The sequence below is a fragment of the Felis catus genome, chromosome B1 (assembly GCF_018350175.1).
Source record: "Felis catus isolate Fca126 chromosome B1, F.catus_Fca126_mat1.0, whole genome shotgun sequence".
NCBI classification, from domain to species: domain Eukaryota; kingdom Metazoa; phylum Chordata; class Mammalia; order Carnivora; family Felidae; genus Felis; species Felis catus.
In genome coordinates this window covers 15,918,118-15,939,946 of record NC_058371.1, presented here as the reverse complement: position 1 = coordinate 15,939,946, position 21,829 = coordinate 15,918,118, and the positions used below count along the sequence as shown (strand labels likewise).

At 52.1% G+C, this 21,829-nt stretch overlaps 2 protein-coding genes across 15 annotated transcripts in view; one reads left to right on the top strand and one right to left on the bottom strand.

The window, feature by feature from the left end:
* The window catches only part of LOC123384769, a 104,999-nt gene that overhangs the window by 57,981 nt on the left and 25,189 nt on the right, over window positions 1-21,829 (top strand). Inside the window, exon 1 of one of the 12 annotated variants that reach the window (XR_006596291.1) lies at window positions 7,125-8,697. The exons of the other annotated variants lie outside the window; for them this stretch is intronic. The gene's annotated coding sequence lies outside the window, so the exon portion shown is untranslated. Of the gene's footprint in view, window positions 1-7,124; window positions 8,698-21,829 lie in introns of those variants that run through there. 12 annotated transcript variants of the gene reach the window in all.
* Window positions 4,011-6,788, bottom strand: HELT (helt bHLH transcription factor). Of its 3 annotated transcripts, none has more exons than XM_045055226.1 (4): window positions 5,997-6,788; window positions 5,467-5,571; window positions 5,104-5,200; window positions 4,011-4,688 (listed from the first exon to the last, which is right to left on the bottom strand). In XM_045055226.1, exons 1-4 carry the CDS (start codon window positions 6,021-6,023, stop codon window positions 4,189-4,191), a joined length of 729 nt encoding a protein of 242 aa, XP_044911161.1. In that variant the 5' UTR covers window positions 6,024-6,788; the 3' UTR covers window positions 4,011-4,188. The 3 variants fall into 3 exon arrangements, with proteins under 3 accessions (XP_044911161.1, XP_044911162.1, XP_044911163.1); XM_045055227.1 differs by having other exon boundaries at window positions 4,011-4,685; window positions 5,997-6,713; XM_045055228.1 differs by lacking the exon at window positions 5,997-6,788 and adding an exon at window positions 5,729-5,978.

The window sequence follows — 21,829 nt, the reverse complement described above, 5'->3', positions numbered from 1 at the left end:
AAAAGAATTTGCAAGGGCCAAGAGTTGTATGTTAACGGGCGTCGATGTGTAATTGGAAGGAGCACGTGGGAAGGTGGGTACCAGAGCGGTTGCAGAAGAACATCAGGTCAGCCTTCTGTATGTGGAGGAGTGTGAGATGGCATTTCAAGGTTATCAGGGGGGCTCTGCTACCAGCCATGACCTGGAGAGAGGCTCCCGGCCCCCAAATTGACCATGGGCTGGAATTAGAGCTCCCTAGCCCCACTTGCCCTAAATGGGGAATTTTGCCTTGTTCCAGAGCAAGCCTTGGGACTTAATTTTGGGGGGTGGGGGGTTAAGATGCTTTTTTAGTGATTGCCTTGACATTTTGCTTTTTATTTTGAAGAGGATCTGACTCTTTGGGAGAAAGGAGGGAGTAGTAGATCATTATTATCATAGCTAGCGTTTATTGAGCATTCACTATGGGCCAGACACTGTCTAGAGTGCTTTGAAGGTACCAATTCACTTCCTCGTCGTAGCAACCCACATGAAGTTATGCGCTCTTAATCTACTTTCTAGATCATGAAACAGACACAGAGAGGCTTAGCAATTTGCCTGAGGGCACACAGCTAGTGAGCAGCACAGCTGGAATGCAAATCCAGGTGGTTCGGCTCCAGAAGCCAAAAGAGGTGGCAGAAAAGAGGGCAGAGTCTGGCTCAGCCCCATCTTGGCTCTTTCTCACGCGAAAGGAGCAGAACCCTCCTAAGACTAGTCCTGAAATCAAATTCAAATCCTGGATTTGGGGTCTGCATTTAGCTGGGCCCTCAGAGAGAGTTAACTGCCTTAACCAAACAGGCCAAGCGGCGTCTCTTTCTGCCAGAGCACCAGGTAGAATTTCTAGGCAAAGGCGGAGCCATTGCCGTGTCTGACAACTCTCAGAATGTGTGCAGAGTACTTCGCCTCTGCTGCAGTGAGTGGGCGGGGGCCTGAGGGCCAGAAACAAGCGGTCCAGCCAAGATAGAGAATTCCAAGAGGCTCAGCACTGTCAGGGGGTTCGTTTCGTCATTCCACAAAAATGTTTACTGAGCACCTACTGAATGCCCCCCCCCCCCCCCCCCCCCCCCCCCCCGTCGCCTCCTTTTCCTTGGTGCGTTACTGTATGCAGACACCCGTTACCAGGTTCTTCGCAATTCCAAGCCTTCCTTGCCTGGTAGCTCGCAGCCCAGACCAGAGGGCCCCCACTGACACATGGACTGTGTTCAATAACGCTTGGAAGCACAAGTGAGCTCTGTATTACCACCCTTTCGGCAGGGGCGGCTGGAGCGCCTGGGAGCCCCTAGTTCTAGCCCTACAGAGCCACGGGGACCGACCCAAAGCGCCAGCCATCAGCTTTGTTCCTCAAGCCTCTGGAGAAAACCTTTGATTTCATGGGGATGATTATTTTTATTCTTGCCCACTCAAGGATGAAGCCCAAGAAACAAGAGGTTGCCCTTTTCAGAGGTATCACAATGGGTCACCTCCAGCCAAACCCACTGTTTTTTGTTTTTTGTTATTTCTGGGTTTGGTTGAGCCTCTCTTGGAAACCATTACTATACAACTTACTTAAAAGAAAGAGTGGAAGGATTGGGCATAAGAGACTCAGACAGAGGCGGGGGAGGTGGGGGGCTTGGGACAGGGAGGCTGGGAGTAATGTGTTGTCAGAGAAAGTGCAGGACAGGACACATTAAAGTCACAATCTGATCTGAATCAATTCCATTTTGTAGTGACATTTTTTTAAATCTTTTGCAAAGTCTGACTATTCCAAGTTTGACTTTTGGCCAAGCCTGGAGGATTGGAACTTTGGATGAAGGTTTCAGAAAAAGACACAACACACACACACACACACACACACACACACACACACACACACACACACACACAGAAAGGGGGAGGAAGAGAATGGGGAGGGAGACTTTTATCCTAAAGTCATTGTAAATCCAAAGCAGGGTTTTATCCTCCACAGTTAAATGAGAAGGAAAAAAAAATCAAGAATACCAACATTTGAGGTACAAAGACTGTCATGGGCCAGTGGAAGTTTGCAAAATTATATGTAAATGACCAAAGTTTTTGCTGTGGTGGCCCTGTGCATTCCCAAAGCTAATCCCAAAGAGAAAATCTACTTAGTAAAAGAAAGTTTTGTCTAATTTGGTTAACAGTTGAGAAGTGACAAAAATGCTGAATATATTAATAATTTATATTTCCAGGGTAACACTATATCTTTAATGCTTCACTGCCAAAGGGAATTCAGATTGGCTTAATGCTCAGAGAAAAAAAGCCTGAAAGGCCTTCTTCATATTCTGTATCCAGCGCTGATGAAAATGGGTGTAAGACATGTGTTCCGATAATAGGCACCATGCATTCTCTCATTTCTGCATAATTTGTTTTTATCCCATACTGTGCAATGTATATTTGTTATCCGGAAGGCTTCCCGGCCTGACACTTGCTTTCATGTTCTAACTATATCAGTTCATGAGGCAGGAGGTATTTGTTGGGGTCTCACATTTTAGATAAGTACTGTAGTGACATGTAGTGTAAGGGCTAGAACTCCTTACTTGCAAGACCTTTTCTAAGGTTTACAGAATCCCCCTGCCCCTTGCATGCACGTTTAAGGTTCACTTAATGGGCAACGCAACGAACTGGGTTTTATCTTTGTTTTCTGCACCGTCTCTGTACAATCAAGTGTGATGGTTTACAAATTCCAGGTCACCTCATTCCACGACCTCAGACAACAGCCTAGGTCAGAGCTCCCTGAAACCCTGTCCCTAGAAACGGAGTAAGTTAATTTATTGTTCTCCAGCTGATCTGGGAGAAGACAAATCATTGTAGTTCAGTTAAATGGCCTCTGGAAACAGGAAAACCTGTTTTCGAATTATTTATGTAAAGGGCGTCAAAGCTAGGGAACAAAAAAGGAAATAGGGGAACAAAAGAAAAAAATCAACGAAGGGGAAAAATGTAAAGCCCCACAAACACAACTTTAGCCAGTTGGATCCCTTGTTCATTTCACCTGTTTCCATAAAACAACAGAAGTCTCAGTTTGCCGTTTGGGTCTTAGAAAAACAAAATTTTTGTTTGCTGCTTTAAATGTATCGCTGTGTTGTGGGTAAGGCGCAGATCCAACTGGCATTGAAAACCCCAGTCTCCTAAAGATCACTAACCAAGTCTCCCCTGGACCCTGAAAACTTGCCTCGCTACGTTCTGGGTTGAGCAGAAGGTTAAAATCCACCTTCCCTCCCCCAGGGAGAGGGAAGCCTTTTCTCACCGGGCCTGAGAGCCTGGACGGAGAGTCCTGCGCCTCGACCCCTCGCCGGTGGAGGGCGGAGCCGCAGAGGGAACACTCCCCTGGGGAGCGCGTCTCCGGACCCGCAGGTCGCCGGCTCCTCACGCGGCCGCCTGGCGTCTCCGAAGCTGAGCCGATCTGTGCGCAAAAGGCAAGGCCAGCCTCCCCGAGCCCTCCCGCGCGCGGAGAAGTTGTCATCCTAAAATAACAGACTTCGTCGGACGTTGTTTCTGAGCCAGAACTCAGAAGTTACTTCCTCGCTCCGTGTCTTACGGAGACGTGTGAAGGCTGTAAACCCAGTCAGCGTCCCGCGGGCCCGAGCTGCGCGGCTCTCGGGTCCCGCCGGCGCGTGGTGCGCGCGCGACCCCCGGCCTCGTCTCGGGGTAGGAAGGGCGCCCAGGTCCGAGCTGGCGACAGTCCGCCGGGGCCGGCTTGGGGCGGGTCCTTGATTTGCATTTTCTGAGAGCCAGGGCCCCAGTTTTTCGCGTGCGCCCTTCCCTTGAGGCAAATGCCCAAGACGCGCTCCAGTCGGGTGAGGGGAGGGAGCCCCGAATTCCCGCCCCGAAGCGAAGCTCCGTTTAGGCTCCCCCCCCCCCCCCCCGCGCCGCCCCGGACCTCGCAGCGCCTCCCGCCCCCAAGTACTGATGACCGTCACCTGGGCCCTCTCAGGCGCTCGCCCTCGGGCACCTCCGAGGGTGGTTGTGGAGGAGCAGAAGGTAACAAAGAAATCCATCTCTTGGGTCTTTATCAGAAAACGTTTATTGCCAGGGGGAGATCCTTCAGGAGACTAATTTGCTCTTGACCTTCCCCCACCCAGCTTTTTTGTTGGCACACTATTTACATCTGTACAACGTACGGTGTTTTTCCTACGTCGCGCCGGGCGCGCGCGGAGAACCCAGGCGGGCGAGGCGGCGTCAGAGCACCGGAGGGTGCTGGGGCGGGTGCAGGTTGAGGGCGTTGGGGTGGGCGTGGCCGATCAGGTTGAGGTAGTGCCGGTCCAGCCCCTGCACGGGCGTCAGGAAGGGGCTGTGCTGCTGCGCGGGGCTCGGGAGCGCCACCGGCGCGCCGGGCAGGTAGGGCAGCGCCGGGCTGCGGGCTGCGCCGTGCGGCCAGGGAAAGGGCCCGGGGGCGGCGCCCTGCGGGAAAACGGAGGCCTCCCCGGGGCTGTGGCCCGTGAGCTCGGCCCCCGCTGGGTGCAGCTGATAGGAGAAATCCGGCTCCTGGAGCGAACCCAGCGGCTGGAAGGCGGGCTCGGCGCCCAAGCGGGCCTTGGACTGCAGGAAGGCGAGGATGCGCGCGTACTTGGTGTCCTTGGTCTCCATCCTTTCCACGGTGGTGAGATAATGCACCAGGTTCTTCATGCACTCGTGGTAGCCGTAGTGGAAGTAGTTGGCGAACTCTGCTAGCAGTTCTGCTGGAGCGGCGAGCAAACCCGCAGGAAGGAAAGAAACAAACCATGAGCAGCCCCTTCCCCACCGGGAGCCCGAGGCACTCTCCCGTCACGTTTTCTGGCCCGAGATCCCATTTGAGGCCTGTCCTCCCTTACCCCCAGTCTGGAGACCGGAACAGCGAAAGCAAAAGAACTCCTTTTCCTTAAGAGCCTGACCCCACCCTTCCCCACCTGAGAGGAGGGGACGGAACCAGCATCCCCAGAAACCTGTCCTCCTGTCCCCTTGCTTACGTAGAACCTCGGCCCGCCCCCAACCCCCTCGGGCCGCATCCAGAGTGGAGACCTCTCACGAGGACCCTTTGACCCCCACTCCCGGCCCCAAGTGCCAGTGTGGCGAACGCTCCCCGCCCAGGTTCCCCTTTGTCCAACCCGCGCCCACCTTTTTCCCTTCCCCGGGGAAAATCAGCGGAGTGCAGGGCCCTCAGGTACTGAACGGTCATCTCGAGGATCTCCGCCTTCTCCAGCTTACCGGAACTCTGCAAAAGGAGGAAGAGCTCCTCGCAGCGACCCAGCGGGCGCAAGCCAACCCGGGCAGGCGGGGTGCACGGCTTTATCCCGGGCAGCGAGGAGGCGCTGGGGCGGATCCGCGCGAGGGCCGCCTGGGGCTCGCCCAGCGCTCGACCCCCGGGGAGAAGAGGCCGCTGCAAAGGCCTCTCCGTCTCCAGACTCCCTGCATCCCTGCCGAGCGTGGCAGCGGAGGATCCCCAGCGCCTGGCTCTGTTAGCTCGGCCTCTGACGTTACCTGCTTCGCCAGGGCCATGGGTACCGTCTTGCCCAGCTCGTTCAAGCAGCGGTTTATCCGGTCCCTCCTCCGCTTTTCTATCACTTTGTGGGAAACAGGGGTTCTCTGCGAACAGAGGTTTGTACATTTAGGATAGTGTTGCCCAGGGAGTCGTCAAAGGCATGGCTGCAGCTGCGTGTCAACCGTCTTCCCAGCCCCCAACGCGGCCCAGGGACTCCCCCCGGACGGGGGTCAGAGGAGCCCTGCCCTCTCACGCCCGCACCAGTGCGCTCCTTTTCCGGCCGCCCGCCCGCCCGGCTTGGGCCACGCCGTCCAGCTGAGCGCCAGGGCACTGGGGAGGTGGCCACCGGCCTCCCGAGTTGAGGAAGCTCCTCTCTCTGTCCTCGTTCCCCGCCCAAACCACTCAAGCTTCCTCCGCACGAGAGTCCCGTGTGCCACGTCCCTGCCGTCGGTCCAGCCAGGTGGCGGCTCCGGGAGTCAGACGCCCCCACCAGTGGGGCGCAAGGGCTGTCTGGGCTCAGCCGACTCACTTTGCGTTCCTTAAGCTTGTCTGACATCCTGGTCAGGACGCGCCCTCGGGAGAGGCGGTGGCGCGAGTCACCCGTCCACTTTCCGCCTCGTGTGCCTCCTCGAGTGTCCCAGGTAGACTGCAGCCTCCCAACTCCGAGGGGCTGCCTTATAAAGCGGTCATCTAGGGCTCCAAGTGCATTCACGAGTTGAATTATTCCATAGGATTAGGGGAGCTGCGTTTGGGGGGATGTATGCATTCAAGATCAGTTTTAAAGAAGTTAAGAAAAAAAAATTAGCAGCCGAGGGGGGCGAGCTGGGGGCAGATCAGCTTTGTTAATCCACGTGGCCCTTCAAAGGACACGTGATCGGCGGGGGAATAACATTTGCATGGCAACAGCCCCGGCGGGAAAAGGAGGCGGTAAACTGGGGCCGGCGGGCGAGCGAGCGCCTGCAGCAGACGCAGAGCGCAGGGGCGCAGCGGCCGCGGGCACCGGGGGGCGAGGACCCTCACAAAAACAGTGTCGCCTCCTTTAGTCCCACCGCTGAGTCTCACACGATTGCCTGTTTACAAATCCCAGCAAGCCCGCAGTCCCAGCGCCGAGTGCGTTTTAAAGCCTGTCCAGAGTCATTAAAGTAATTAAGTAAGCCTTTAATAGGCTGTTCCGCCGGGTTCAAGGGAGAGCTCTTGGAGACGGAGGCGCCCCGTTTGTTCCCAGGCTTTTCTCACACGACTTGGTGACACGTCCATCTCCCCCCTTTTTGTTTACACCGCTTTATTTGTCCGGACATCCCGGCAGGTGTGGGGCTGCGGCTGGCACACGAGGCTCCCGCCTCGCCTCGCCCCTCCCGCCGGTCTCTGGCACGCGACGCTCCCCCCGACTCCCTGACCACGTCGCTTGCTTTCTTTTCTCCCCCCCTCGGGCTCTCTCTTCGCGGGGGGAAAGAGGCTCAATTTGTAGCCTATTATCCTATACGAAAATGTCCATTGAAATGTATGAATAGTTTCATTGGGCTAAATTTTAATAATGCCAGAGGGTGGGGGGAGGAGAGACAGGCAGGCGTGTGTGTGTGCGTGTGTGTGTGTGTGTGTGTGTGTGAGGGGGGGTGGTGGGAGGATTGGGGGGGCAACACGGAGAAGAGTGGGCCGAGAAGAAAAGGGGGAATGCAGCTGGCCCAGGCGAGCATTATGCGACGTCACCTGCGAGAGGGGGCGCCTACAGACCCCTATTCATTTGCCTAATTTTGGTCAATTTAACAAACTTCAGGAGAAATTATTGTGGCTTTGTCAGGGAGGGTGAAGCCTTCTGATCGAATTAACAGCATGTTTTGATCCGGTAAATGTCATTAGAAAGGGAGAAACAATCGCGCTTAGAGGGCTCTGAGTAATGCGCCCAAGTGGAGACGCCAAAGCGCACGGCTCACAAAGGGAGCAAGTAGCTGCCACAGGGAACTTTTGTACCCGCCCATCGCCCAAGTTTTGACACAAAAAGGCATTATTTCATACTTGAATACGTTTAATCCAACGATTGTCTATTTTCTGCAAACATATTTTCACAGCATTGTTAACTTTTTATGTCCCCCTTTCGCGGGCGCCTTTTCTTAACGTTTGGGGGCGGGAGAGCGCAGACACTTTGGGCATCAATATTTGTCACTGAAAAGGGCTCCGTGAAGTTAGGGAAGTTGATCTCTTTTTTATGGTTTTAGAGAGCGAATATATCGGGGGGAGGAGGAGGGAGGGAAGGCACCAACAGAAACGAGGGAGGAAATTTGCTGGACGGGCCCGAGGGGAAGGAGGGGGGAGGCGGCGGCTGGGAACTCCCACCGCCTCCCGCGCCTCTGCGGGCAGCCTGGCCGGCGGCCGGGGGCCTCCTCCCCCACCCACCGGGCTCGCTCGCAGTTGCTGCCTCGGACCCGCACTCTGGGGTCTCCAGGCGTGCGGGGTATGGGTGGCGTGTGAGCTTTCTCGCAGATGGAAACTATAAAAATGGCTTTTGTTTTACGACCTGCTCTAGGGCCACCGAGCTCTCACCTTTTTCTGATCTGTTCCATCTGAGAACAACCAAGCCCTCTCCTTAGATATCCTTGCCTCCTTTTCTGCTCCGCACCTCGCCTAAATTCCCTCCGCTCTGCTGGACCGTGGCAGGGCCCGAGCTCTCCCTGGGGTGTCGTTGGTCCTCGGCAGAGGTGGCTAAGGAGGAGCCCCGCTCGCCGGTGGGACCCGGGGAGCTCCTAGGGCGCAGAGGCGGGCCCGGGGTGCTGGGCCTTGGGGAAGAGAGCGGCCCACCCGCCGCGGCCTGGGAGCTGTGGGGCCCGGTCGGCACCACGCACCCCTGGGGTCTCCCTCTCCGTCTCGCTCTCAGTCTCCTTGGGACGGTTCTTTTCTGCTTCACGCCAGATTGGACACGACCCGCACCCTCCCGCGCAGGTTGCTCTGCCAGCCGCCGGTGCCCTCTCAGGGGTTGTCGATTTCAGTATATTCACTCGCACACAAAGGGATTAAACACGAACCCTTATCATCCAAATTAACTAACGTGAATGGGTAAAAGGGAACGCGCACACTTCTCACCCCACCCACCCCCCCTTTTAAGCCAGCGGACTAGGAGTTGATCCTCTTACTGCTGGTGTTAACCGCCAGCTGCAGGCACCTTCCACGGGCCAAATTTCATTCTGTGCGAACTGTTTAATTTCTCGTGGTTGCTCGCGGAGCTGGGCCCCAGGGCGGTAAGTACCCGCGTGTGGCTTGGGGATTGGAGGGGGGGGAGGCAAGTGAAGGTGGGTAGCTAGGTGGGTGGAGGTAGGGGGCAGGCGCGCGCATCCCTCACCAAGTCCCCCAGCGGCTGCAGCCCTTTCTGGGAGACCGGAAACGCCGCTCCAGGTTCAAGGTGAGGCTACGACTGTTTTCTCTCCGGGCCTGAAGGCTCCAATGGCACTGCCAGAAAGTGGGGCGCCAGGACCCTCAAGGCCATCGTTCCTCAACCTCCTCTCCAGGATGGCCATGGTGTTCCCTGATCTTGACCGAGTTTCCACTAAGCAGGGTCGTGAGGCCCTGTGGGTGCCAGAGCCTACAGACCCTCACATCCCAGCTCCACCCCCACCAGCTGGGCCAGACATTGGGCTGGGCCTCAGCGTCCTCTTCTGTGAAATGGATGTAATCAGCGAATCTACTGGGTCACAGTGTGGCCACTGAAATAAGTAAATATAGGCGAGGCATCTCCAATCAGGCTGAAGTGCTGGATTAATGGCTTCATTTGGCCCAGAAGTCTCTTCTGCAGTGACTCTCGGGTAGTAAGTAGTGTTTTGTGGGGTTGGTGCTGTTGTGTGATATTTTAATTTGTTTCATATTTTTTCTCATCTCTGAGAAAGCCTCACTTTCCTGAAAAGGCCACAGAACTTTCTCCTGAAGTATGTTCACTTGACCTGAACTGGACAAATGATTGGGGCATTGGATGACCCCCCTCCCCCCCCCCCCCCGCAGGTGACATCACCTGGTGCCTGCTGGCCACCTGGGTCCTCTCTGTGCTTGGGAGACGGAAAAAGGCTCTAAGTGCAGACACCTCTTAACATCGTAGTCGCTTGGAGTGATTCAGACTTGAGCATTGAAGCAAAACGAGGAAGACTAGTTAGGAATTAGACAATGCTAATTACATGTTAGTCTGCACATAGACTCCTGGTGTCGAAAGGCCATTGTTGGAGAATACCCCAATCACAGGCAAAATGTTTATTACCGTTGCTAATATTGTTATTTTTACTTTTTTTTTTTTTTTTTTTTTTTTTTTTTTTTTTTTTTTTGCTTCATAGAGCTGACCTGTAGCTTCGAAACACCAAAAGATGGATTCTTTTGTGTTTCTTTCGAATTCTCGAAGTCAAGGATTTATGGGTTTGGGAATGGGGAAGGGGACATGAATAGAAAGGGGGAAAAACGTACTGGGTATTTGGTAATTTCAGCCAAATTGCTCTAAGACAAAGTGTTCTGGGTGATTCCGAATAGCTCCCTCCAAGGCTCCCCTCCAGTACAGGTTTTTCCAGTTGCATTAATGGGACTGGGGATTTAATCAAGTGAGAAAATGTGGGTCTCTGTCAGAGAGTAGAGAAAACACAGCTATGGCTGACCCACCTGTGCTTCTCAGGTATCCCCAAACAAGGCATGAAAGGAACCGAATTCCTAGGCTGTATTTTTGAAGTGAGTAGCGTCACAGGACGTGGGATGGCAGGATGCTTCCTCTGAAAGGAGCCTGAAAGACCATTACATCCAACACACCATTTTACCGTGGGAGGATCTGAGCAGCACGGAGGGGACCTGGCAATGCCCAGCTGTGCACAGCAAGCTGTCACAAGGTGTCTCCCTGTTGGTGGATTTGCCGTGTGACCTCCACGGCCAACTCTTTCTGTTTACTCTCTGTTATTGTGAAGGAGAGTCCCGTCGGGGACACTGATGTCGCATGGCGGAGAGCGTTTTGCAGAACATCCTGCTGCCTCTGGCGGGAGTGATTGCCATCAGAGGCATCAGCTGTGTCCTTGAGCCTTCCTCCGGTGCTGCCCCTTCTCACAGGTCCTGTGATAACAGCATGTTGTGAGCGCTGATAGGAGTCAGAAGCTGGGAATATCAAGTAGACAGGGCCATGGGCTTGTACTGTAAGAAAGAAGAAAATATTGTGTTGATGGCCCCGGTCCAGTAGCCCCAACACAACCATCACCACCACTGTTTGTTCTAGCTGGTGTTCATCAGGTATCCTGTTGGGCTGACAACTTCTCTGGACTTTTCCTTAATCAGCGTCCCTGATTCCTCACCCCCTCTGACCACCAATAGTATCTTCAATTCAGTAATGAGGTCAACAGGAAGTTACGTGGAAGGGACGGTGCTTATTGGCACAGCCAGGTGAAGATGATAACTTCGGGAATAACTTTGACCTCTCCAACCGTGAGGACAGAAAGTGCCCGCTTTCTCTGAAAGCAGTCCAGAGACTCAGGAAACCTGGATTCGTCATAGATTTCCCAGGGCTTTATCTCCTTTGTTCTGGTCTCTGAAGCAGTTGTTTGCTTTCTGTTTTGAAAGCTTTCATTTATTTTGAGAGAGAGAACAGGCCGGGAGAGGCAGAGAGAAAGGGGGACAGAGGATCCAAAGCAGGCTCTGTGCTGTCAGCACGGAGCCGGATGCGGGGCTCGAACTCACAAGCCGTGAGCTCCTGCCCTGAGCTGAAGTTGGGCACTTAACCCACTGAGCCACCCAGGTGCCCCTCTGTGTCTAGATAGAGTACCGGATAGTCTTTGGTGAATGAGGTCACAGCTCAAGGCTTGCCATGAACACAGGGGGCCTTGTAGCTCTGCCTTTTCAAATATTCTATATTTACAGTACTTCCCTCAAGTACTGTCCGCTATATGCAAGGATTTATTTCCTGCTTGTCCCTCCAGGATTTGAAAGTAGTAGATGCTTTCACATGTGGTGTTCCAACGTAGTTTTGTTGAATGAAGAAAAACTGGGAGAGGCGCTCCGAGAATTATTTCGGCATCAATGCTAGAGCTAATGCTACAGGCGATCTCTCTCGGGACCCCATGCTGTCGTATTTCACTGTTTATTTTTTGGACTTTTGGGAGAACTGCAAGAACCAGGGGATGTATAGATCTAACTATTGAGGAAGAATACTTTTAGGGAGATTGCAGGATGGATGAGGCTGTTGCTTTCCATGTGTTGATGTTAACATTACTTAGAAAAGTATGGTGCAGATGCTGTGAATGGTGTCCCTTATGGGCTTTGATTATTCTAGGCAGCTGGCTTTCTTTGGGGCTAATGATTACAGCTTTTTGCTCTTGATTAACTTGAGTGGCCATCCAGAAGTTATCCCTGGATACTATGGCTCTTTCTATAGCATAAAGATTTCATGTCTCCAGGGTAAATTTGCACACAAAACTAGAGGTACAGGATACTGAAAATAAGAAATTCTCGTAAATTACAATACATGACAGAGAACTCGGGGGAAAGATTCAGGTTGGGGAGAAATGTCAGTTACAGGAATGTTAATAACCGTTCCATTGTATGGGGCCATACTCAAGTAGCAGAGATCTGAGGGCGGGTCACCTGATCTGTGTGTGCAGGTGATGGCCAGGTTCCTCCCCTTCCTCCCTGTCCTCTACATTCATTCACCACCGGATCCAGCATTCACTGTGTGCCAGGCAATGGATGGGGTGACACTGGAGCCACTGGGAACAAAGGTAGAATTTTTGAAGAATCTATAAATTCTCACGTGTGACAAGAAGGAGCCATGCTGTTTCTTTACATTAATCTTACCGATTAGACGTGAATTTCAGGAATTCTAAATCCTTCCCTTTAAAAACTTCACTGCCTCTTAGAGCATTAGGGACTCGTCTTGTGGTGATTTGGCATAACTCGATTTTGATCTTCTGTAACCCCAAATTAAAGGATGCTGTCAAGAAAGTAAGTTGTGATTGAGATAATTTTGGAAGACCTGCTCTATTCCTTTCCTGTGGCTGCTGTAACAAATTGCCACAAATTACCCTAAACTCAAAACAAGAGAAGTTTATTCTGGCCCAGTCTGGAGGTCCGAAATCTGAAATCAGCGGCCCTGGTCTGAAATCAGGCATCAGCTGGGCCATGCTTCCACTGGGAGGTCTAGAGCAGAGTCTCTCTTGCCTTTTCAGCTTGGTGCCTGCCAGCATCCCCGGCTTCCCCTCCCTTCCCCTCCCTTCCCCTCCCCTCCCTCTTTTCGGTAACATTTGTAACATTCAGAGGCTCCAGGAGTGGATGCCTCTGCGGGGGCGTTATTCAGCTCCTGGTGAGGTACCATAGTGGGAGCTAAGACAGCAGGCACACTGATGTCCTGGGGCAAGGCCAGGAGAGGAGCAGAGGCATGGACCAGAGGACGTGGGGGAGAGGAGAAAAGAAAGGCACGCTCTGGAGCCACCTGGGTGGCTCAGTTGGTTAAGCTTCCGCCTTTGGGTCAGGTCATGATCTTGCGGTTTGTGAGTTCAGGCCCCCCATCGAGCTCTGTGCTTCCAGCTCGGATCCTGGAGCCTGCTTCTGATTCTGTGTCTTCCTCTTTCTCTCTGCCCCTTCCCCGCTGGCACTCTTTCTCTCTCTCTCCAGAATAAATAAACATTTAAAAAGTTAAAAATAAACAAAAAGGCATGTTCTGTTTCCAAACTTAGCAGAGCTCCCCCTCCGCCTTCCTGTCTTCTGTCCATTTCCCCTTCTCCCTCTTCATGCTTTCTTACCCCTTTGCCGTCACAGGACCCCTTGTCCCAGGCTTCAGGATTAAAGCTGCAGTCACTTATTTATGCTGCATTATAACCTGGTGTATGTTACATCATCTTTAATTTGTAACCTACACCCTTGTTATCATATACATGTGTATAATACACACGTGCGTGTGCGCGCGCGCGCACACACACACACACACACACACACACACACACACACACACACAATGGCTCTGTCTCAAAACTAGCTAATTAAGAATAAAGCAAGAGGTGCCTGGGCGGCTCAGTCCAGTTAAGCATCTGACTTAGGCTCAGCTCATGATCTCAGGGTTTGTGAGTTTGAGGCCCGCATTGGGCTCACTGTTCTTGGCACAGAGCCCATTTTGGGGTTTCTGCCCTTCCTCCACTCGTTCTTTCAAAAATAAATAAATAGACTTAAAAAGAAAGACTCAACCTTTCCCTTCCCTACCCTTCTCCAACATCCTTTTTCTTGGAAAAATTTCTTTTCATGTTTATTTTTGAGAGAGCATAAGAGAGTGGGGGAGGGGCAGAGAGCGAGGGAGGCAGAGAATCCCACGCAGGCTCCACGCTGCTAGAGCAGAATCCGATGTGAGGCTCAGACTCACGAATCGTGACATCACCACCCGAGCGGTAATCAAGAGTCGGACGCTTAACAGCCTGAGCCACCCAGGCGCCCCTCCAACAGTTGGCCGCTGCTCTTTTGAAAATGCCCTACTCCTGCTCACCAGGGCCTGTGCGTCAAGGAGACCTGGATGTAAATCCTGACCCTGCTTATGCAAGGGTTTCGGGTCCGTTGCTGCACCTCAGTTTCTGCGTCTGTGAAGCAGAGGTGATACCTGCTTCCTAGGCTCTATTGAGCGGACCCCATGAAGTAACATTTTTTAAGTTCTTGTCATCATGCCTGGAGCCTAGTTGGTGTGCAGGGGCTGAGATCCTCGGTGTTGATCTGGTGCATTGCCTGCTGTCTTCCCGGATCCGTGCCGGGCCCTCATCCGGCAATGGGGAACAGAACTCACTTTCTGCCTTTAGGAGACTATTGAGTGAGGCAGACCCAGGAAGGGTGTCTGATACAAGCTGGCAGGAGGCGGGTGATGGTAAAAGGCACTCAGAGAGGACTTTTTGGAGGAGATGATGAATGAACAGGGTTCTGCAGGGCGAGTGTATTATTTCCTAGGGCTGTCCCAAACTCGGTAACTTAAAACATGGACATTAATTTTCTTAGTTTTGGAAGCTTCTAGTCTAAAATCGAGGTGTCGGCAGGACCCTGCACCCTCTGAAGACTCCAGGGGAGATTTTGTTCCTTGTCTCCTCCAGCTCCCTGTGGCACAGACGGTCCTTTGTTTGGGGCAGCATCACTCTGCTCTCTGCCTCTGTCGTCACGTGGTTGTCCATGTGACTCTCCTTGTCTTCTTTTTTTTTTTTTTTTTGAATTTTTTTTTCAACGTTTTTTTATTTATTTTGGGGACAGAGAGAGACAGAGCATGAACAGGGGAGGGGCAGAGAGAGAGGGAGACACAGAATCGGAAACAGGCTCCAGGCTCCGAGCCATCAGCCCAGAGCCCGACGCGGGGCTCGAACTCACGGACCGCGAGATCGTGACCTGGCTGAAGTCGGACGCTTAACCGACTGCGCCACCCAGGCGCCCCTCTCCTTGTCTTCTTAAAAGGACATTTGTCATTGGATTCAGAGCCCACCTGGATAATCCAGGATGATCTCCTCTCGAGATCCTTAGCTTAATTACATGAACAAAGACCCTTTTGCAAAATAATGTAACGACCGCAAGTCTAGGTGGAACTAAATTTGGGGAAGCCACCATTCAACCCACCACAGTGAGTCAGAGGTACCTGGGCGAAGTCCAGGCGGAAGGGGTGCTCTCGGTAAGGGGAGTGGCACAGGGGTGTGCAATGGCTTTCTGTTTTGGGGAAACCACAGTGTAGGCTTCCTAGACCAGGGACTGTGAGGAGAACTGTGTTAGGGAATGAGTGGAGAGGCAGTCATGGATCGGGGCCAGGGGCAGACTCAGCATAAAGTAGTTTAACTTCTGTCACAGGTTGAGGTAAAGGTGTTGAGATCCCGCATGAGAGTTCGAGATGGCTGAACATGTTTGAGAGAGAAAATCAGCAGGGCCTGGGGAAGGATTAAACCTGGCAGGAGAAGAATGGCCAAGATTATTGCTGGATTTCTGATTTGGGTACTTGACTACACGGTGACCCCACTGAGATTAGCAATAAGGGGAACATATAACGGGGGTGTGCTTATGGGGCAGAAGGTATAGGAGACAATGACTGATTTAATTTGGGGCATATAGATTTTAGAGCTCATATGGACATTCATAACTGGGCAACCAGAAGACAGATGAGATATGAAACTGAGGCTCAGGGGCGCCTGGGTGGCGCAGTCGGTTAGGCGTCCGACTTCAGCCAGGTCACGATCTCGCGGTCCGTGAGTTCGAGCCCCGCGTCAGGCTCTGGGCTGATGGCTCAGAGCCTGGAGCCTGTTTCCGATTCTGTGTCTCCCTCTTTCTCTGCCCCTCCCCCGTTCATGCTCTGTCTCTCTCTGTCCCAAAAATAAATAAAAACGTTGAAAAAAAATTAAAAAAAAAAAGAAACTGAGGCTCAGAGATAAAAAGGGTGGTGTCCGTGTACAGGGACCAACAGACCATGACAGGGGATGAAGTCACTTAAAAGCTTAAAGGAGAAGGAGAAGGGCAGGGGGCCAAGGATAGAATCCTGGGAGATGCTCACAGGCAAGGAGAGGGAGAAGGCCATCAACCGGGAAGGAGTCACCGGAAGGGAAGGAGAAGGGCTCAGAGAGCTGCTAGGATTCCCAGGAACAAGGGTACAGATGGTTCCAGAAGGAGATATTCTGAGAAGGAGTGTCGTGAGGATATCAGGTGATGAATTCAGACCACGTGCCAGAGAAGACCGTCCTCTCCATAAACTGCCAACAGGGGCCATGAGGTTTGTCTGTGTAGTATAGATCCACAGGGAGCCCAGGCCACTGGCACCTTGCAGGGGGCTGTGGTGGTGCTGTCCTGCTGTTCTTTCTCACAGGCTGCCTTTAATAATGGTCTGCACGTAGCCAGCACCCTTCCCGCCCACACATCGTACTCCTCCCCCAACTAAATGCTTTGCAAATCTTTGCTCCTTTAATCCCCACAGTGAGGTGAGTATCATGTTCATTTTGCAGATAAGAAACAAGGGTATGGAGAGGTCAAGGAGATTTAACCCAAGGGCATGAAACCATTAAATGGTAGAACTGGATACAAACGAGGCTGACCTAACTCTAACACCAGCACCCTTTCCAGCAGGATGTCTGGCTTTGCTGTAACCTCGATCCCACTGAGATCAGAAGTCTTGGAAGAAGACTTCTGAGCTACGAAACTCACGCCCACCTTCCAACAACCAAATGTGGCTACTGCTTCACCAAGCAGGAAGGCAATTCTCAGAATGCCCAGTGACCTCATAGACTTGTTCTCCCTCTTACAGCCCCCCAAAGTGCAAAGATGACCCACAGTCCTATGACATTTGAATTCAACTTTCTCTCTCCACATTCTGAGACTCCAGTTACATAGCAATGGCTTCTAAGCTCTTTTACACACCAAAAGCTTTTTGACGATACACATCCCTGGGTCCCACTCCAGGCTTATTAAAAAAGAATTTCCCATGGTGTGGTCCTGGGATCTGTATCTTAAAAAAAAAAAAAAAAAGTAGGTGATTCTGGCATTTATTTGATATCACTGTTATACAATGGCTCATCGATAACGTGAGGTTGTGTTGTGGTTATCTGATGCGAATTTGATAGATGTATAGGATAATGAGCATAGGTTTTTAAAAATCCTTTGTCATTGCTTCTGATATATTTATTAAAACTCAGTCCGTGGCCTTTTTTTCTTTGTATTAGGACAGTTGATTCTGTCACCCCTTACCTTCTTATTGGCTCAAGAGTAAAGTCTATGCTCTGTTCAAAGCTTGCCTGATTTGCAAAGCTCGTTCTGAGAAAAGGCACGAGGTGTTAACTAGGATTCTAGTTCTGGGAGCCGTCACCTGTGCTGGGCAGGTTTGGACGGATCGGGGGGGTTGGTTGGTGCCCTCTAGTGGTTGGAACTATTCAACAACCTCTATGGCAAAGACCCGACCCACGTGGGCTGCTGGCTTAAAAAGACATTAGTCTGCCTTGGCCTTGCTGTTCGGAGACCAGCTACGTCTTGCCAGGGTGCCTCCTCTGTCTGGCCACAGTATTTTTATGTATAAATTGGAAGGGGTAGACAAGGATATTAGTGACCAGGCAGTCAGCTCATACGAAGGGCTGCCCGGGAGACCGGTCATGTGTGAAGTGTAGGCAAAGGGGCAGGTATGCCTGGCACAGAGCCCCTGTCACAGCCCCGCCACACCAACACGCTGAAACGTGAACTCTCCGAGACGGGGATCTTGGGGATCCTGGCTTATTCGTCTTTGTGTTCCTAGCATCTGGCACAGGGCAGAACGTATTCAGGAAACGTTGAAAGAAAGGAGGGCAAGAGGAAGAGAGGTGGGTTGGTGGACTTGCTTCTATTTGTTCAGGAGATGGAAGCGCAGGATTGAGTCTTGCAAAGTGGAGCTTAGCGCTGCACGGTCACATCAGCCACGTGACCCGGAGGGGCTGGCGCGGCCGTTGGAGGCCTCAAGCTGCCGGGAGGAAACCCCTGGGTCCTGACACCAGAGCCTTGGAAGCTTCCTGAATCCTTTGTCTTGTGGCATACGCAGGGTCCCCTCTGCTTGCTAGGGCAGGGCGTGGGGTCCCTGCAGCGCAGCTCACGAGGAAGCAAGTTCTGCGAGGGGCCCTTTATGGCTTCTCAGGCGGTCCCCACTGCGATGTTTGCGCACAGCTACTGGCAGAGGACTTGCGCCAGGAGACCTGGGTACTGGGTCCGGCTGCCACTCCTCTGCAAGGTGGGGACTTGTCAGGCTCCGTGATTGCATGGGCCAGTTCCTTGAAAACCTCTGTCTCCCTTGTACACACACACACACACACACACACACACACACACACACCCTGTTGCTTCTGTTTCTCTCACCCGGGACCAGTGCACCTGGAATTGTGTTAGCTGCTGGGTGCAGTGGTAAACACACCTGAGAGACTCGGTCTTCTGAGAGAGGCCCTTGCAGTGAGGGATCAGAGGTCTGGGTAGACCGGTGATGGTGGGCGGTAGACACACAGTGGAGGGGAGGTGGTTGGGGAGCAGGGCGTGGTCAGGAGGGACCCCGAGGAGGATGTGGGCATGGGATGGCCGGGGACTGAGCCGGGGGCAAGGCAGTTCAGGCTGAGGGAGTGTGTGAAGCAGAGTGCGGAGGTACTGAGGAGCCCCTGGGCAGGTGGGCAAGGCCTGAGAAGTCTCCTCGCTGCTCCCCTTCTCTGTTTGCTTATCACTGCCTCAGCGAAGCCCTCCTGGCTTTTCTATTTGGTTGAAGCCTAATATTCAGTCCCATAGCAACAGGTACTTGTGACACATAATCACATAGTTATTTAACCGTTTTTGAGTGATTATTTGATAAATAGTCTGTAATTGGTAGAATGGACAGGGGGAGCTCGCTACCAGTGGCAGGGAAAGAGTGAGGGGTCCTTGCCAAAACCCAGGAGAGAAATAACAGGGTGCCTATGGTGGTGGCTGTGGGGTTGCCGGGGAGGGGACAGACCAGGCAGATCTCCAGGAGAAGGATCTGTTTGCTTCAGGGCTCTAGAACATCTCTTATTTATTATATTATTTCCTCAGAACTTAGTGTGGCATTGGGCACACGGTAGAGACTCAGTCACTTTGGTTACAGAATGCAGGAATTCCTAGTAGATGCCTGCCTGGTGCACAGTGGTGCTTCCCGAATATTTTTCCGACACTTTCGTGAGTGAATGAATGAATGAATTTGTTGCACTCCCAGCGTCGCGTCTTTTTTTTTTTTTTTAACTAATTGATTTATTTTGAGAGAGAGCATGAGTGGGGGAGAGGCAGAGAGAGAGAGAGGAAGAGAGAGAATCCCAAGCAGGATCCGTGCTGCCAGCACAGAGCCCGACATGGGGCTCGAACCCACAAAACCAAGAGGTCATGACATGAGCCAAAACCAAGAGTCGGTGGCTTAACCAACTGAATCACCCAGGCACCCCCACCCTTGCCCCGCCCCGCCCCATTGACCTCAAAGGGCCTTGGACCTGGGGCGGCAAAGGAACTGAGAAACAGAGACGACAGTATAGAGAGGCACAGGGGACCTCGAGCCAACAGCCTGAGGTACCGAGGTTCATTGTACATCTCCTTATACACATGTTCAGGAAAAACAGATCGGCAATGATTAACAACGGAAGCTTAGCAAAGCATGTCAACAATGTACATCTGATTCAGCTATTGTACGTATCTTGCGTACGGACAGCAGTCTTGCAGGTACCCATGTTCCGATAAGAATCATTACGATAGAAGCAAAGACAAAGAAGGGAGTGAATGCACTGAGCTATATACAGCTGGCTTCCTTGAAGCCAAACATCCCTATGGGCGTACTAGAGAACAGACCACGTTTTCCAAGGGCAATTCACTCAAGTCCTTTCAGGTTACTTTTAACCTTACGATCTCAAGTTTTCTCAGAGATCTTGGAGCCTGAATGAATATGCACCTATGGTCATTGTGGTCTGTCTCCCATAAGCCCCCACCCGGTGTCTTATCCTCACCGAGAGTCATGGCTGCCGGAGCCTTGATGGAGTGTTGAGTCATCTGGCCGCCTCCCATTTCTTATAGAAAGTCCCAAAGACTGTTGTGTGACCCACCAGATCATGCGCACACAAAGGAGTGTCCTTCTTTGATTACAGGTTTGGGAGACTTCTCGTTTCCCTTCCTACTAAACAGAAAGCCTGACTCTCTGGGAATGCAGGCCGAGAGCTGCCTTCCCAGACTTGGTCCCGCAGTGAATCCTGGTGCGGTCTGTTGTCCGTACCAGGAATCGGTGAGGAACTTTACCCGTATTATTTGATTTAATAACTTCAGTTCTTTGACATGTTCACAATCTTCATTGTCTAGGGGAGGAGACTTAGGATGGGAAAGGCTAGTGACTTCCCCACGGTCACCCGGCTGGCATGGGGCAGAGAGCAGAGGCATCTCTTGCAGGCTGCGTACCCTCCTCTCTGTCCTGGAGAGTCTCAACCCAGGCTGCCCATTAGAATTACCTGGGGTGCTGTGTCAGGACCCAGGCCGATTACATCAGAAGCTCTGGGCCCAGGGCCCAGGCCTCAGTATTTTTCAAAGCTTTCCAGGTGTGGGCGATGTGTGCCCAAGGCTGAGAAACACTGCTCCACTCAGCCTCTCCTGAGACGTTTCTCCCCTGCTTCTGGATTCTTGTGTGATCACTCCTCGGCTATCCCAAACTTGGGATGTTCAAAACAGCACTCTGGCCTCTTCCCCTAAATTTGCACTTCTTCTCATAGCCTCGATTTAGAATTCTTTCACTCAAGGAACGCAGAAATCTGGTGTCGTCTGTGACTCCAGCTTTGCCCCCCACGGTCGCAACTTCTACCTGTCCATTCTGTGTATCCTGTTGCTAGGGTGATCTTCCTAAAACGCAAAGAAGCTTTCAGTTGGCTTTAGGAAGAGGATCCCAGCTCCCCAATATGTCCTATCTTGTCCTAAGATACCGGTCTTCTCTTGCTACTTTATTTCGGGCAGCCTTCAGTCCTGTGTTAAAAGTACTTGTAGCTTTTTCTCAGAACCCTGAGCGCCCTCGTGCCTGCCTCTATGTGCCTGTGCACAGGCAGTTTCAGATGCTCACAACACCCCTCTTCTCCCCGGGAAATTCATTTTATCCTTCACCACTCTGTTCGGGAACCTCTTCCAGGAGCCTCCCTAGATGAGCTCTGACCACCAAGCTGTTTTCAGTGTTCCTCCTGTGGGCCACAGCGATAGAGCCTTAAATTGTGTTGCATTTTCCTGCTTGGTTGTCTGTCTCACCACTGGATTGAGAGACCCCTTACCATGTGGCTTTATCTTACTCAGACTTGTACCTCCAAGCACAGTGCCTTGCATGGCATCGTTGCTCGGCATGCGTTTGCCAAATGAGGAAGCACCACGGGATTATACAAAGCCTGGACCCTGACGCCAGGATGTCAAAACATAATGCCTGAATTGGACAGTATGTAGGACAGCATGGAGAAAGGAAAAGAAAAGGCAGAGAGCCATCAGAAGCGATTCTAGTATCCGGGGTAAAAAGGTGCAAGCCTAGTATAGAGATGTGGATATAGAAATAAGGAGGAAGAAATAATCCTAAGAGAAGCAAGAAAGGAGATGCAAAACTTATGATCACGTATTATTTTTTTTTTAATTTTTTTTTTCAACGTTTATTTATTTTTTTGGGGGGACAGAGAGAGAGACAGAGCATGAACGGGGGAGGGGCAGAGAGAGAGGGAGACACAGAATCAGAAACAGGCTCCAGGCTCTGAGCCATCAGCCCAGAGCCCGACGCGGGGCTCGAACTCACGGACCGCGAGATCGTGACCTGGCTGAAGTCGGACGCTCAACCAACCGCGCCACCCAGGCGCCCCATGTATTATTTTTTGATAAAGGTATGGACGGACGTTTTTAGAGAACATCCTGCGTGCTTTCAAAAAAAAAAAA

Excerpts from the sequence above, each read along its gene's own strand:
- HELT (XM_045055226.1), bottom strand. The coding sequence starts at position 6,023 with ATGTCAGACAAGCTTAAGGAACGCAAA. Across the intron at positions 5,201-5,466 it reads CCATGGCCCTGGCGAAGCAG|AGTTCCGGTAAGCTGGAGAA; the intron begins GTAACGTCAGAG and ends CTCCTTTTGCAG. Across the intron at positions 4,689-5,103 it reads TCCCCGGGGAAGGGAAAAAG|CAGAACTGCTAGCAGAGTTC; the intron begins GTGGGCGCGGGT and ends TCGCCGCTCCAG.